Raw genomic sequence first — 12,652 nt, forward strand, 5'->3', positions numbered from 1 at the left:
TATCACAATTGTGCTTCATGTGCCATCCCAGAAGAAAAGCACCACACAGCAGCTGATACATCTGATATAACATACATGGGGGTCCTCTAAGCAGGTAGTACTGCTTAAGATACTGGAGCATACAGTAATATTGCTCAGATAATAGTTCAGCTGATAAGGAGAAGTGCTGCTTTGTTTTAAGGAATATAGAGATGGGATTTAGTGGCTAGTTATTTTTCCCTGGCATGTCAATGAGCTGCTGTTGACTGCTGGTTCCAACCTACCTGAGTACCTCAAGTGCCAACTTTGTTTCTTTACGACTTTCTTCTGTGATGGGGTAGAAGAGAAGGATAAATAAACCCACAACGATGAGGACAGCAGGGACTGCTCCTATGAGGATTTTCAGCGTGAGGATCACGTCATCGGACTGTTTACATATACCTGGTTTGTATCCAGTAAACCTAAACAAATAGAAATAACAGTGCTGTGTATACGTCCAAATCTAAGAGACATTTGTTCCCCTAAAGATTCCCTCTTCCCAAGCCACTCCCTTCCCTCTAAAACATTTTAAGACTTTTCTCCCATTTCTTCTAATATCTTTCTTTTCATCCATATTTCAAATCTTGTTGGTGTTCTCCTAATCACAATGATGTCAACCCCCACATTTCAACAGGCCTTGGGGGCTCTGTTCATTCATCCCAATCTCATCTCCGTGCTCTTTTTCAGATAACTGCCTTATCTCTATATGGCATTTAACTGTCAGGAGGAGCACGGAATCCCACTGGAGGAGATTGTTCTCATATGTGATTCCTATTAATTTTCAATAAATCCAGAGTCCATTTTAGAAGCATGCAAATAATCTGACCAATTYCCACCAGAATACTTCAAATTAAAAACACCCTTAAGCACCCTACTCAACAAAGACTAATTTACTCAAGCAAGGCACACACTTGCACTTAGCTGATTCAAGGACTCCACATAGTCCTACAACTGCTGATACACTTGAATTCCCATCCCCAATGTGTGACATGAGTTTGTTTCCCCCTGAAGATGAACCTGTGAAAGCTATAGCTCATTTGGCATCACTCTGTGTTCTACCTTCTCCCACAAACATCTGCTTTAGCAAATTACTGGGAGCTAACTGGAATGGAAYGGAGCTAACTGGTGAAAAGCAGTTTGTTCTCTAAGCTCTTCCTAAATAGCAAAAACAGGGAAACTTGTTTTTGTGTCCGTTTGGGAGAGAAAATGTATTCTAGCATCTTCTAAAAGATTCTCCAAATTTTATCACCGTTTGTTACAAGAAGAGCTAGGAGTGGATCATGGAGCAGGCCTCACTCAGCCTTCCTTTTCTCATTTTGGTTATCCAGTTTTCAAATCTCTGCAGTAAGAACAGGCAGTTTAATCTCAGCAAGAGTCTGGGATCTGAAACTAATCTCAATAGAGGAAAGTTTAAAAACTACTTGTAAACACAGAGAGCAGATAAGAGGTTCCTGGTGCTGAAGATCACTTCTTTTCAAGTATCTATCTGAAAGAGCTGCCAAATGGCATAGGCTTCATCCATTTGCAAAGCAATTTCTAACCTCTATACTCAACAAAGATGGTCAAAACTTTTGTCAACAAAAAACCTTTTGCACATGGGGGTGTTAGCAGTGAGCATCTAGAATTCCTGAGTCCAACCCGTCCAGCCAAGCACTGCCTGTTACTTGGCAGCTTTGCTTGAAGGCAATGAAGTAAAAGTCTCAACTTGGAGCCAAGAGCTAAAGAGCCCCGTAGACAACCTGAATTCTAACCATTTTTGAGGGCTTGGGTGCTCTCCCTGTGCTCAATCCTGACAGCTGAGCTGCAGGCAAAGGTCCCTTCTGCTAGATCACATACAAATGCCAAGAAGACAGTTAGATAGACAACAGACAGTTGACCTTTCTCCCAGCCTGCCTTTCTTGTCAGGACAGACGGGGCAAACAGCAGGGGAACATAAAGCAGCCTCCAGACTGACGGGCTGTAAGTCATTGCTCAGGGTCCAGGCCCCTAAATTCAGGCAGGGATCAGCAATTCTTTTAGTGCTGAACAGGTCACGAGGCCCTCACAGAATACTCCAACCTGTGTAAAGATTTGGAAGCTCATGGAGATAACCCAATCCAGATGCAACAAGGACTGCTCAAAATAGTGGTATCAGCAGGTGCATCAGCACCTACTAAGCTTTTATGTCCAAYTTTGTATTGGTACAATCCACTAAAATTTACATGATTAATTTGGAAAAAAATATCTAACAGGAATTCAGGTCTTTCTGAACTGAAAGACACCAGGGAAAGTGACTTAATGCTCATCAACATGGCCCAGATGATGACATTCCCATGCTTAGTGTTCAGCCAACTGGAGCTGCCAGCACATTCAGCTACATGGAAAWGGGCAACTAAATCCACTGAGGTCAAGACAGAAGGATCTCAGAGTACTTTCAGCATAGGAAGACTAAGTAGAAACACAATATTACTTACTCCAGGCCTGCTGCAGAGATTCCTAAGCCAATTCCTGTTGACATCTTGGTAAAGAAAACATATGAAGAATAGAAAATAGTTTCATGTCCTTTTCCATGAGGATTCTGCAGGCGAAAATCATCAACAACATCAGGCAGCATTGACCTAGGGATGAGCAAGACAGAAGTAAACCGTAAGCCAAAATCCCTCTCTTTCTCTTTTTCTCTTTCTTCTTTTCCTTTTCTTTCCTTTCTTTTTCTTCAATTTGATAGAAGTAATTAATTATGCACATGAGAGAACCCAATTCAAAAAGTCTTACTGCTTGACAAGAGGACAAAAATCCTTTTAAGAAATGCACAGCCACACATTACAAACTAAAAATAAAAAACCTGTCAAACACTTGCTGGGAGGTGACTTTAGACTGACTTTCACTGCAAGCTTAAGTACTGATATTAAAAAAAAAATAAAAAAAAWGTGTCTTGATTTTCAAGGGTCTCTGAATTTCTAAGTAGTCTCATTTTGAAATAACTCTTGACAAGCTAACAAAACAATTTTCAGAAACCAATGGGCTCCACTTTCCCCTGCTTCAGAGACTGAGTTTGGTAATATGGAAGTAACTCAAAAGTCAACTGTAAATTGGCATTTTATTTTCAAAATAATTCATGACATTGTTAGGAAAAAGGACTTTATGACCCTTTGCATAGAAAAGTTCATGTAGTTTGACAGCCTGGCTTAAAATGTATTTCCCTGACCTCTTGAGTTTCACAGTTTTCAGAGAACTGTGTGAACRAGGAATGCAAAACAGCACTTTCAATGACAACCTTGCTCCCTGGTCAATTTGACCCAAATTGTAATTATTTCAAACAGAGAGGAAATTTCCCAACCTGCTCCTTCTTGAGCAGTTTATTTTTTTTCCCCCACATATTTTCTGTCATTAAGAGCTACAAATCTTGATATCTGTTTGTTTGACCCATATCCTTGTGGGGCATTCCTGCATTTGGTCCATACCACAGGATTGCTCAGCAGGGATACGTAGTTTGCTTTACATTTCCTTGGCTACATTCTTGATTGCTCAGCTACATTCTTAATTGCTCAGTTCGAATTGATTTGTGTGCAATAACCAACCTCACCTGTTCTGTAGCGAACCAAGTGTCCTGTGGGAAAGCAAACCTAAAAGCCTCTGTTCCAAAAACAGAAGCAAATCCTTGGATGAAGTGACTCTTGTCCCTGTGGCCTCTTTCCGAGGTGATCACCATGCAGCRCACATGTGTGTGCAGACATTTGCCCCTTCCCCACACAAGATGCAAAATTCTCCTACCATGGCAACAACAGAGATGCTGCAATGCTCAGGCCTGAGACAAAGGCAACAAAATAGGCCAGGATCAGGTTTGGAATGGTCACTAGCATGACTGCAAAAGGAATCATCCACTGAGGAAAAAGAAAAAAAAAMCACATATTACTTAAAGTACACAGCATTTAATAATATATAGATAGTTCCCTTCAAGGTATTCACACAGAATCACAGAATGGTTGAGGTTGGAAGAAATCTCTAGAGATCATCTAGTCCAACCCCCCTGCTCCAGCAGGGACACCCAGAGCACGGGGCACAGGGTGGCATCCAGGTGGGTTTGGAGACCTACGGAGAAGGAGACTCTACAACCTTCCTGGGCAGCCTGTTCCAGGGCTCTGTCACCCTCACTGTGAAGAAGTTCCTCCTCACATGGAGATGGAACTTCTTGGGTTTCAACTTACACCCATTGCCCCTTSTCCTGTTACTGATTTGGCTATCCAGAAAAATCAAAGAAAATGAGACCAAGCAGCATCACCGCCCTCTCTGTCAGCAGCATCAAGTCTAGAACTGCACTAGTGAATTAGACAGTCCTAGGGACATATTGATCAGTCCTGAGGCCAGCTGGCAGATCCGTGCCACATTCACACAACTAAACTCTCAGAGGCTCCAAAAGAAGAGCAGCACCAGATAAATGGCTAACGTGGAGCCTCCCTGCAGCGGGCTGGTTCCCAACTGTGCCCAGACATTTCCAGGAGATGGCTAATCAGCCTGTGCTAAGATTTTTTTTCTGACAACTTAATAATAGATATGACCAAACTCTAGTTACAGGGTCTGGGCCAGTGGCACTATTTAATTTCCTATTAGATACTAAGCTTTGAAATGTCAGCATGCCACATTTCAGGGGAAGTGACAGGGGCTTAATAGTCATTTTAAACTGCAAATATCCTATTTCACAGGTTAAATCAAGCTGTGAATGAAGAGGAGCTTGGTTACATCTTCATTTTCAATGACTGCTTTAAGGCAGTCTAGATATTTGGGTAATACCCTAGGGTGGTTACTCCCACTCTGCACAACTAGATGGGCTCTCTACAGTGCACGGGTCGTGCAGGATATCCCCAAAATTTGACTAATTTGGGATGCCCAGGATTTGTTTCCTGGCAGTACTTAAATCCCCCAGATTTCCTTAACTTCAGCCTGAGGCAAAGGGCTTACAGAACTGAAAACCTCCTGCTTTAAATGCTGATTAAGTGCATGCAGGCAGCTGTCCTGTACCCACGCTCCATCTCCCACGCCCGTGAGCCACAGGCAGAGCACGAGCAGGCTCCGGCACCACGGGCTTATCCATGGGGCATTTTAGTGATGTGGGATTAGTTTAACATTAAGTGTTTCAATCCCCTCTGCTCGCAGCCTGGGAGCTGTGGGCATGAGAGAGCTCTCGCACACAGTGGCTCCCCTATTTACAGCTCTGGAGGAGAATTGATTGGGGCAGGTTGGGACCCTAAGCCATTATGTTTATGTTTTAACTGCATTCCCCATTTAAGGCATTTGCTTTTAGCCTAAGAAGGCAGAAAATAACCTTTCCTCACTGCAAGCTCCCAGCACACACAGCTTATCTTTGCATTAGGCCAGTGTTGTGGCAAAATCATTATTTCACCACAAGAGAGCACTCCAGCAATATGAGATTTTATGTTGCCTACAGGAAACTTTATGACCAGCTTATGCTCCACATGGGGCACCCATTCAGAAGCCAAAGGACTTAAACCAAATTCTAGATCAATAATAATAACCATTATAATTTTCAACTGAAAGAGGTTACAGTGCCCTCAAGTCTCACTCATGCGATAGCAGTGGTCCTGTGGCAATAAAGTGCTAATGCATCTCGCTCTTTCCTACCTGTAAGGCAAAAAATACTTTGCTATTGGCACTTTGCTCCCTGGATGAAGGGTGGCTGCATTGTGAGTTAAAAAAATGACATTCTGTAGTGACCATGTGTCTATCATCCACTGGAAACGCTGCGGAGGGGTCCCTATGGGGACACAGAGGGTGGTACTGACCTGTGTAGCACATTGATGGGTGCATGAAGGGCAGGAGAGGAGAAGAGAAGATGCAGCTAGGATGCRTAGCAGAAATGGGGATAGGGGCAGGACAGTGGCAAAGAGGGAACAGTGCCTAGCCAGTGTTCATCCCACATGGGATCCACATCCTAGATGTGGAACTGTGCTCACAGGGGCCAAGCAGGTACCTGGGCWGGTGTGAAACCCTCCCAAAGGCACAGGTGAAAGCTAGCACTGGCTAGGGTAGAAGTTAGGAGGGAGAGGTCTCTTGTACRGCAAATTTAGGCCTGCCAGTAATGGTCAAACACACAAATACATACCCACCATCTCCAAGAACCTTTAATACTCAAGAACAAAGGTGAGAGAGATCTTCCATTTTTAAACATCTTGCCTAAACTATGAACCAAGCCAACTATGTAGGGAAGAGATGGGCAAAGGGCAAACAGCAAAAAGATGGGCAAAGATAGCTGTTCCACTTCTTAAGATTTCTCTTGGCAACTCCACTTCCAAATCACTTTGTTTTATGAAGTGAGAGGAGAAAACCTCAATGCAAGAGTAGATAATCCCAATGCAAGGAAGGATATGGAAGCATCAGCAAAACAAAACAGAACAGAAACATTTTTAGCCTGTGGAAAAAAAAACAGTCATGGGAAGGATGCTGTCAAGGTTCCTACTTCGGTATGAATCTGTATTTCCAGGGAGTCTAGGCTAAACTTTTAGAAAGTTTAAATACTTAGAAGTATTTAGAGCATTGACCATCTCTTATAGGAGAAAGAGTGAAAAAGGAGCAGTATCAGTRGTGGGAATCTGAGACTACTGCTGTCTATCTGCTCTGACCTCTACCCACTTAAGGGCTCTTCTTTACAAAGAACTGCTTTGCAAGGGAAAATGATTTTAGAGCAATTTACAGAAAASTAATTTTCAAATTCTATCTTTGCCCTGAAATCTGAAAAAAAAAAAAAATCTGGAGAAAACCCTGTTTCCTCCCATCCCCCTTGCTCCCAGAAGAATATTCTCCAGCGACACAAACATCAGAGCTTTGAACGACGTGATTTTATTTCACTGTAAGACAGGACAGATTTTCTGTACCGATCACACAAGGTGGTACTACAGGAGGCCCCTGTGATTGCCAGACACAAAATCTGTCACTGAGCACACAGGAAGCATTCACAATCCCTCGAGAAAAGCCTACAAGGTGAAAGAAAGAGGTGGCTTTTTCAATCGAGCCCCCACTTAGATCACAATAGAGGGAAGCAACTGAACTGTAAAATTAAGTTAAACCACATTTACAGAGGTGCTGAGAGGCTTTCCAGGCATGTTAAACTGCATTTATAGAGCCAGGCTGCTTGAAGAAAGCGTTTTTCTTAGTTGAGTAGGCAGAGGAGGAAATTTCCTGAGGAGGAAATTTGCATTCCCTCAATGGCCCAGCTTTGCTTTTGGCAATTCTCTTTGCTCAAGTGGTTTAAAGAAAGGAGGATGGGCCTTAGATGTGAATTCCAGATGCTCACTTCAGAGCACCTAACAGTTCAGTGTATTTCGAACTTGCATTTTAAAACCACTTTTGATGCTGGGGAAGGCATCCCAACAGACATTTTTATTTCAAAAGTTAACTATTCCAGTAACTATCCCATTATATCCACCAACTGTCACCAGACCTAACTCCTTTTTGGAGTTGTTCAGGTTTGATATGTAACTACAGGTTGGGTTTTCCAAGTCCTCGTGCTTGTTTGTGCACAAAGCCACCAACTTTCTTCTTTCCTCTTTCCTGAGCAATTAAAGGCAAAACAGGAAAAATGGGGAGGAGTAGCCCTACATAATGACTCACTGAGGATGATGATGGAAAAATGCTGCTCTCTGCAATGAGGGGCTTAAAATGATCCATCAGAGACCAGGGCAGGATTGTTGAGCTGGCTTTGTAGACCTGTGCCAGAGCTAAACTAAGCTTCTTTGCTCAGGTAGGTCACCTGTTTCTTAAAYTTCACTAACAAGCATCCATCTCTGATCACAGGGATGGGGATATTAGTTCAGTTTTTAGAGAAGAATAAAGAATACATTTCTCTCTGTGATCAGACAGACAACCACAGACAACCCTTATACAAAAGATAATCTTTCAGCCTGAAATAACATGCATCTGAATCTATAAAAATTTCCTGGGGTCACCTCTGTGACATCAGTGAAAAGCAGAGCTTGGTCAGATCCTATAGAAGCTGGGACCTCCCTTCAGCATCAGGCTATTTCTCGAAAGTTTGCTTGAAAACTCAGGTTCTGTGTGATGTTTTAAAGCAAATTCTGAAGCTGAACAAATTTCTTGCAGCTTGAGGTCACAAGCATTTGAAGCAGCTCCTGACGAGGCTCCAAGTGTCACATTATACCAGCACAAGGGATTTTTCTCCCCTGGGGGTTTGCTTACCGAAATCCCACAGGCCGCACACTTCTTGCCAAATCGCTGCAGAATCTTTTGCCAGAAAGGGATGCTCACAGCTGCTGATACCTAGAAGTGAGGAAAGGCTATACATATATATACACTAAATACACTTAAATACATATATGAGATACTAGAGCTACATGGCATAGTTGCTGGAGTCCAAGCCTATTGCAAACAGTCGTCGTTTGTGCTGGAGCCTTTTGCCTCTTGATCTGAAAGGTGACTCATGATCACTGAGTTAGGCCTTGGGTACAGAAGGAAAGCTGGAGCACAGGACAAAACTGCTTAGGCAGTATAAATATCTCATGCCACATGCTCAAGAARAACATCTAAGAGGAATATTCAATTAGAGTCAACATTACAGAATGAAGCACAGAATGGCTGAGGTTGGAAGGGACCTTTGGAGATCATCTAGTCCAACCCCTGCACAAGCAGGGTCACCTAGAACATGCTGTCCAGGATCACATCCAAGCAGGGTTTGAGTATTGCCAGAGAGGGAGACATTTACCATATCACAGACTGTGGCAAGAGCAACAATTTCACACATCACAGTATCAGACAAYGGAGAATTGCTGCTAATGACAGTCTTACAATTGATCAAAAATTCAAATGTCACCTCACTATTACCGCTATCTTCCACTCTGCACTCTCCTTAATTGTCCTGTCTTCTGTCTCTTATAAGTGCCCATCACTTGTACAGTCTCTAGATACCCAAGAATTACCCCTTGTTCTCAACTTCTTGGTTTTAACCATTGGAAAACATCTGTCTTACAATATGGGAAAGGAAGAATCAATAAGGGTAGAGGTGGTGGGAGGAGGGGGCCAAGAAGTGGAAATGCAGCTCCCCTAAGATGATTCCATAAAGTTGCTGTGCCAAAGAGGTCAGGAATCAGCAGTTTCCTTAAGAATGACTGCTGTAGTATTCTCTATACTAGCTAAATTGTCTACAGACCATTAAAATGTGCAGCAGCTACATATCCCAGTAACTATGCAACATTAAACTTTCCACTTGCTATAAAAAGATTTTGGTCAGAAGCCTGAAAACTGCAGTTTTCTACTAATGAAGTAAAGCTTGCATTACAGAAGCAGCTTTAAGTATTGCTTGGGTAGGGCAGAAACCCACCTTGACAAGTCAAGAAAAAGGATTTTATAAAAATGTTGGTTTTTTTAATCATACTGCCAGTCACTCTAGACAGGCATCTTCAGGTCTCTGGTTATTTTAGATATTTCTTCTTGCAAGCTGCCTGGCATAGAAGGCTCATGTGAAAGAACAGACAAGGGAAAGTTATTTAATTATCTGCATATCAAACTGGGGAAAAGGGATCTAAAATTCCATACCTCCTTTCTGACAACTTCTGCCTTTTATAGGAGTGGAAAGTGAGTCACGGGTAAAAGCAAGAAGGAATGAATTAAAAGCTTGAAAGCATTAATTAAGAGTTACAGTAGGGAACATCACATTTATTTCGAGCAGATATTGCAAAAGATGGCGTAGCAACTTACGACTGTCTAGACACAAAATTCTTCCTGTCTTCTGCTAAGTTTGTGCTAAGAAACACAGTGAAATTCAGCTATTGAATAAAAATATGGGAGGGAAAAGAGGCAACTCACCAAGATGGTAACCACTAAATACTGGAAGTGATTGCGGAGATCAGCGGCGTGTGTGCAGAACAGGACAAAGTTGCTCTGCTCCAGCTGGGCAATTGACGACATTTGATGACCACATACATAAATATATAAGAAAAAAAAAAAAGAAAAAGAAAAAGGAGGGGGTGAGCAGGAAAAGAAGGGAGAAGCAAACGGCAAAAGGATGTTACACCCCAAACACATGTGGTGACTGATTTGCTAAATGCAGTGTTTGGTAGTTCCATTCTTCCCTCCTCTGCAGTAATTTAAAGATGCAATAACTCCCCTGCAATCATGAGAGAAACGTGCAGGTAAATTGGGGGAGGCAAGAGGAAACTATGCTCCTGAGGCTGACTGATGAAAAAGGAATGGGCTTCTGAGGGAATCTGGCCTCAAGACTCCCTGTCCTATGTTGCAAGTTTGCCTTGTGTCGCTGTCACAGCTGCAAACTATTGTAAGAAACCACTCATCTTTTTTTCCACAACAATCCCATAAATCTTTTACTAGAAGCTCTGACTCCAAAACAAATTAGTCTTCCGCCACAATTGCCTCTCGTGCCACCTTCTTGTAGTAAGGCAGCTCAATGCTGGTTTTGGTTAAAATCTTGGCTACGGAGCACAGCTTTGGCTCAGAAATCTCCACAGGTCTGAGTCCTCACTCGATGGGAAGAGCTGCCCTTATCTCTCACAGCAAGAGACCAGGCTGCAGGACTCAGGAGGATTCTCAGCAACAGATTCTGGTTCAAACTCTGTAACTCTAAGTGAATCACAGAGGAGGATTTAACACTTAAGCCACAGCAGCATTTCCAGCTTCTACCTCCCTCACACCTTCCCTTCACCTTTTACAAGAAGAGATTTGGACTACGAGTTTCCTTCTCTCCAAGTGTTGCCAGAAGTAGTTTCTACCAACCATTGGTGGGTCATACGCTTATTGACTACGCGAGGGTGGGAACAGCCTGGACCACATGGGACCTGTTTTCAGCTTCTCCCTATCTCTACTGTTGATGAAAGCTACTTTTTTTTCTTTCTTGGGTCTTCTAGTAAGGACAGACACATACAATAAAGGGTGTCCTTCCCAATTGTGCCCAAACCCAAACCAACAGGAAACTCTTTGGCTTCTCTGGCAAGCAGACTTTTAAGCACTGCAATAACACAACTGCGTTGGTGGAAGGGAATGACGCTTCTTTGCATATTACTAATTCAGCAGGACTGCTGGTGGGCACAGCACTGGTCTCTAACATGCCCAGTTCTTGTGCTCTGGCCTGGTGCTCACTGTGATCAAATGTTCATGTGACTAATGGGCTGGTGACAAAACATGGATATTATGTGTTTTCCTAAGCAAGGCCAACCTGACCTGATAGGGGCATAGGGAAAGGTTCACATTATAAACACATATACTTAATAAAAACTATATACTTAATAAAAACATATACTTAATAAAAACTTAATAAAAAACAAACTCACAAAAAATCCTGCTTTAATAACTGGACGAAGGGTTTCCAATTGAGCTCCTTTAAGTTTTTCTGCAGCGTTTCTCTATGCAATGACATACAACAATTTGGGAAAGGTCCTGAATGGAAAATCAGCTCTCCCTAGCTCTGAAACAGTTAAGACTTCCTGCCCTTGAGTGTGAACATCTTTTTACTTTGACCTAATGCCTTCCATCACAGAATACTCCATGAGAACCAGCTCAGTCAGTATTAGAGAACAGTCACCTATGCAAAGGAAAGGGGCAACGGTTTAAAGCTGCACACACTAGAAGAGAAGAACAGAGAGAAGAGAACAAGCATTTTCTGAGCAACTGAAACCACAGGAGCTTGCAGATGGATGGATATAATGACCCAATCTGGGTCACTGGCACTACTTCCTCACCTTTCATGAAAAAAAAAGCCATCTTTTAAACAGACAGGACTTTGGTTTTCCTCCTCAGCTCAAAGAATCATCTCCAGCTGCACAGGGGCCCGGGCACCAAAGAAGGGTCCTGGTTCCCTGCTGATTTGCAGGGGAAGGTACCGCCCCTTAGATCATCACCTCTAGGCACAAGCCAAGGTTCATTCAACTCCAAGCTGCTGCCAACTCTGCCATGCTGGGTCTGCAACGAGGCCAGCGAGCAGACTGAGAGAGTCTGGACTTACCTGAACCGCCGTCGAGATGAGAAGAAAGGAGGCCGTGAGCTTCACGTACGGCCCGTGCTTCATGGTGAGTCGAAGGCCCTTACAGAAGGGGATTGCTCTGTCTGAAGTTAAGGCGTAAGGGTCTGAGAGGAGCAGAATGAATAAAATAACATAAACACTTGCCAGAGCTAAAGATGAATTAGTTTTTATTAAAATCTAGGCGTATGTAAAAGTGTCTTACCATCTTTTTCCTTGACTCCAAGGAAAAAAATGACAATTCCAAGAAGATAAACACCTCCTATAACCCCTGCTGCAATCATATAAACCTTTGCCTTTGAAAAGAAAAAAAGACATATTTGAAATTATGAGAGCAGAATGACAAGTCATGATGGAAAATTTCAGTCTCTTTTTGGTAAATCTTCTGTAATTGAAGAACTGCCCATCTTCATGCAGCCGGTCGCCTGTCTTTTACCTGTCTGAAAAAAATATCACTTCTGCAATTCATTTATAAACAGCTACTTCAGTATAAACCCAGGGAACGAGAGAGAGAGAGGGGGCAAAGAGAGAGAGAGAGGGAGGGGAAGAGAGGGAGGGAAGAAAGAGAGGGGGGAAAAGAGGGGTAAAGAGAGAGAGAAGGGGCAAAGAGAGAAGGGGGACGGGGGGAAGGAGGAGAGAGAGAGAGAGAGAGAGAGAGAG

At 42.9% G+C, this 12,652-nt stretch overlaps 1 protein-coding gene across 1 annotated transcript in view; it reads right to left on the reverse strand.

Moving 5' to 3' along the window:
* Positions 1–259: 259 nt before the first annotated feature.
* MFSD2B (major facilitator superfamily domain containing 2B) overlaps positions 260–12,652 on the reverse strand; it is a 30,635-nt gene continuing 18,242 nt past the window's right edge. The window contains exons 8-14 of the mRNA XM_026044885.1: positions 12,198–12,288; positions 11,978–12,099; positions 9,829–9,912; positions 8,206–8,286; positions 3,769–3,878; positions 2,472–2,615; positions 260–440 (exon numbers count right to left, since the gene is read on the reverse strand). Coding sequence (XP_025900670.1) covers positions 260–440; positions 2,472–2,615; positions 3,769–3,878; positions 8,206–8,286; positions 9,829–9,912; positions 11,978–12,099; positions 12,198–12,288 — 813 coding nt within the window. The remainder of the gene's footprint in view (positions 441–2,471; positions 2,616–3,768; positions 3,879–8,205; positions 8,287–9,828; positions 9,913–11,977; positions 12,100–12,197; positions 12,289–12,652) is intronic.

Source organism: Nothoprocta perdicaria, unplaced genomic scaffold, assembly GCF_003342845.1.
Source record: "Nothoprocta perdicaria isolate Ctin4 unplaced genomic scaffold, notPer1 scaffold_39, whole genome shotgun sequence".
Taxonomy (NCBI): domain Eukaryota; kingdom Metazoa; phylum Chordata; class Aves; order Tinamiformes; family Tinamidae; genus Nothoprocta; species Nothoprocta perdicaria.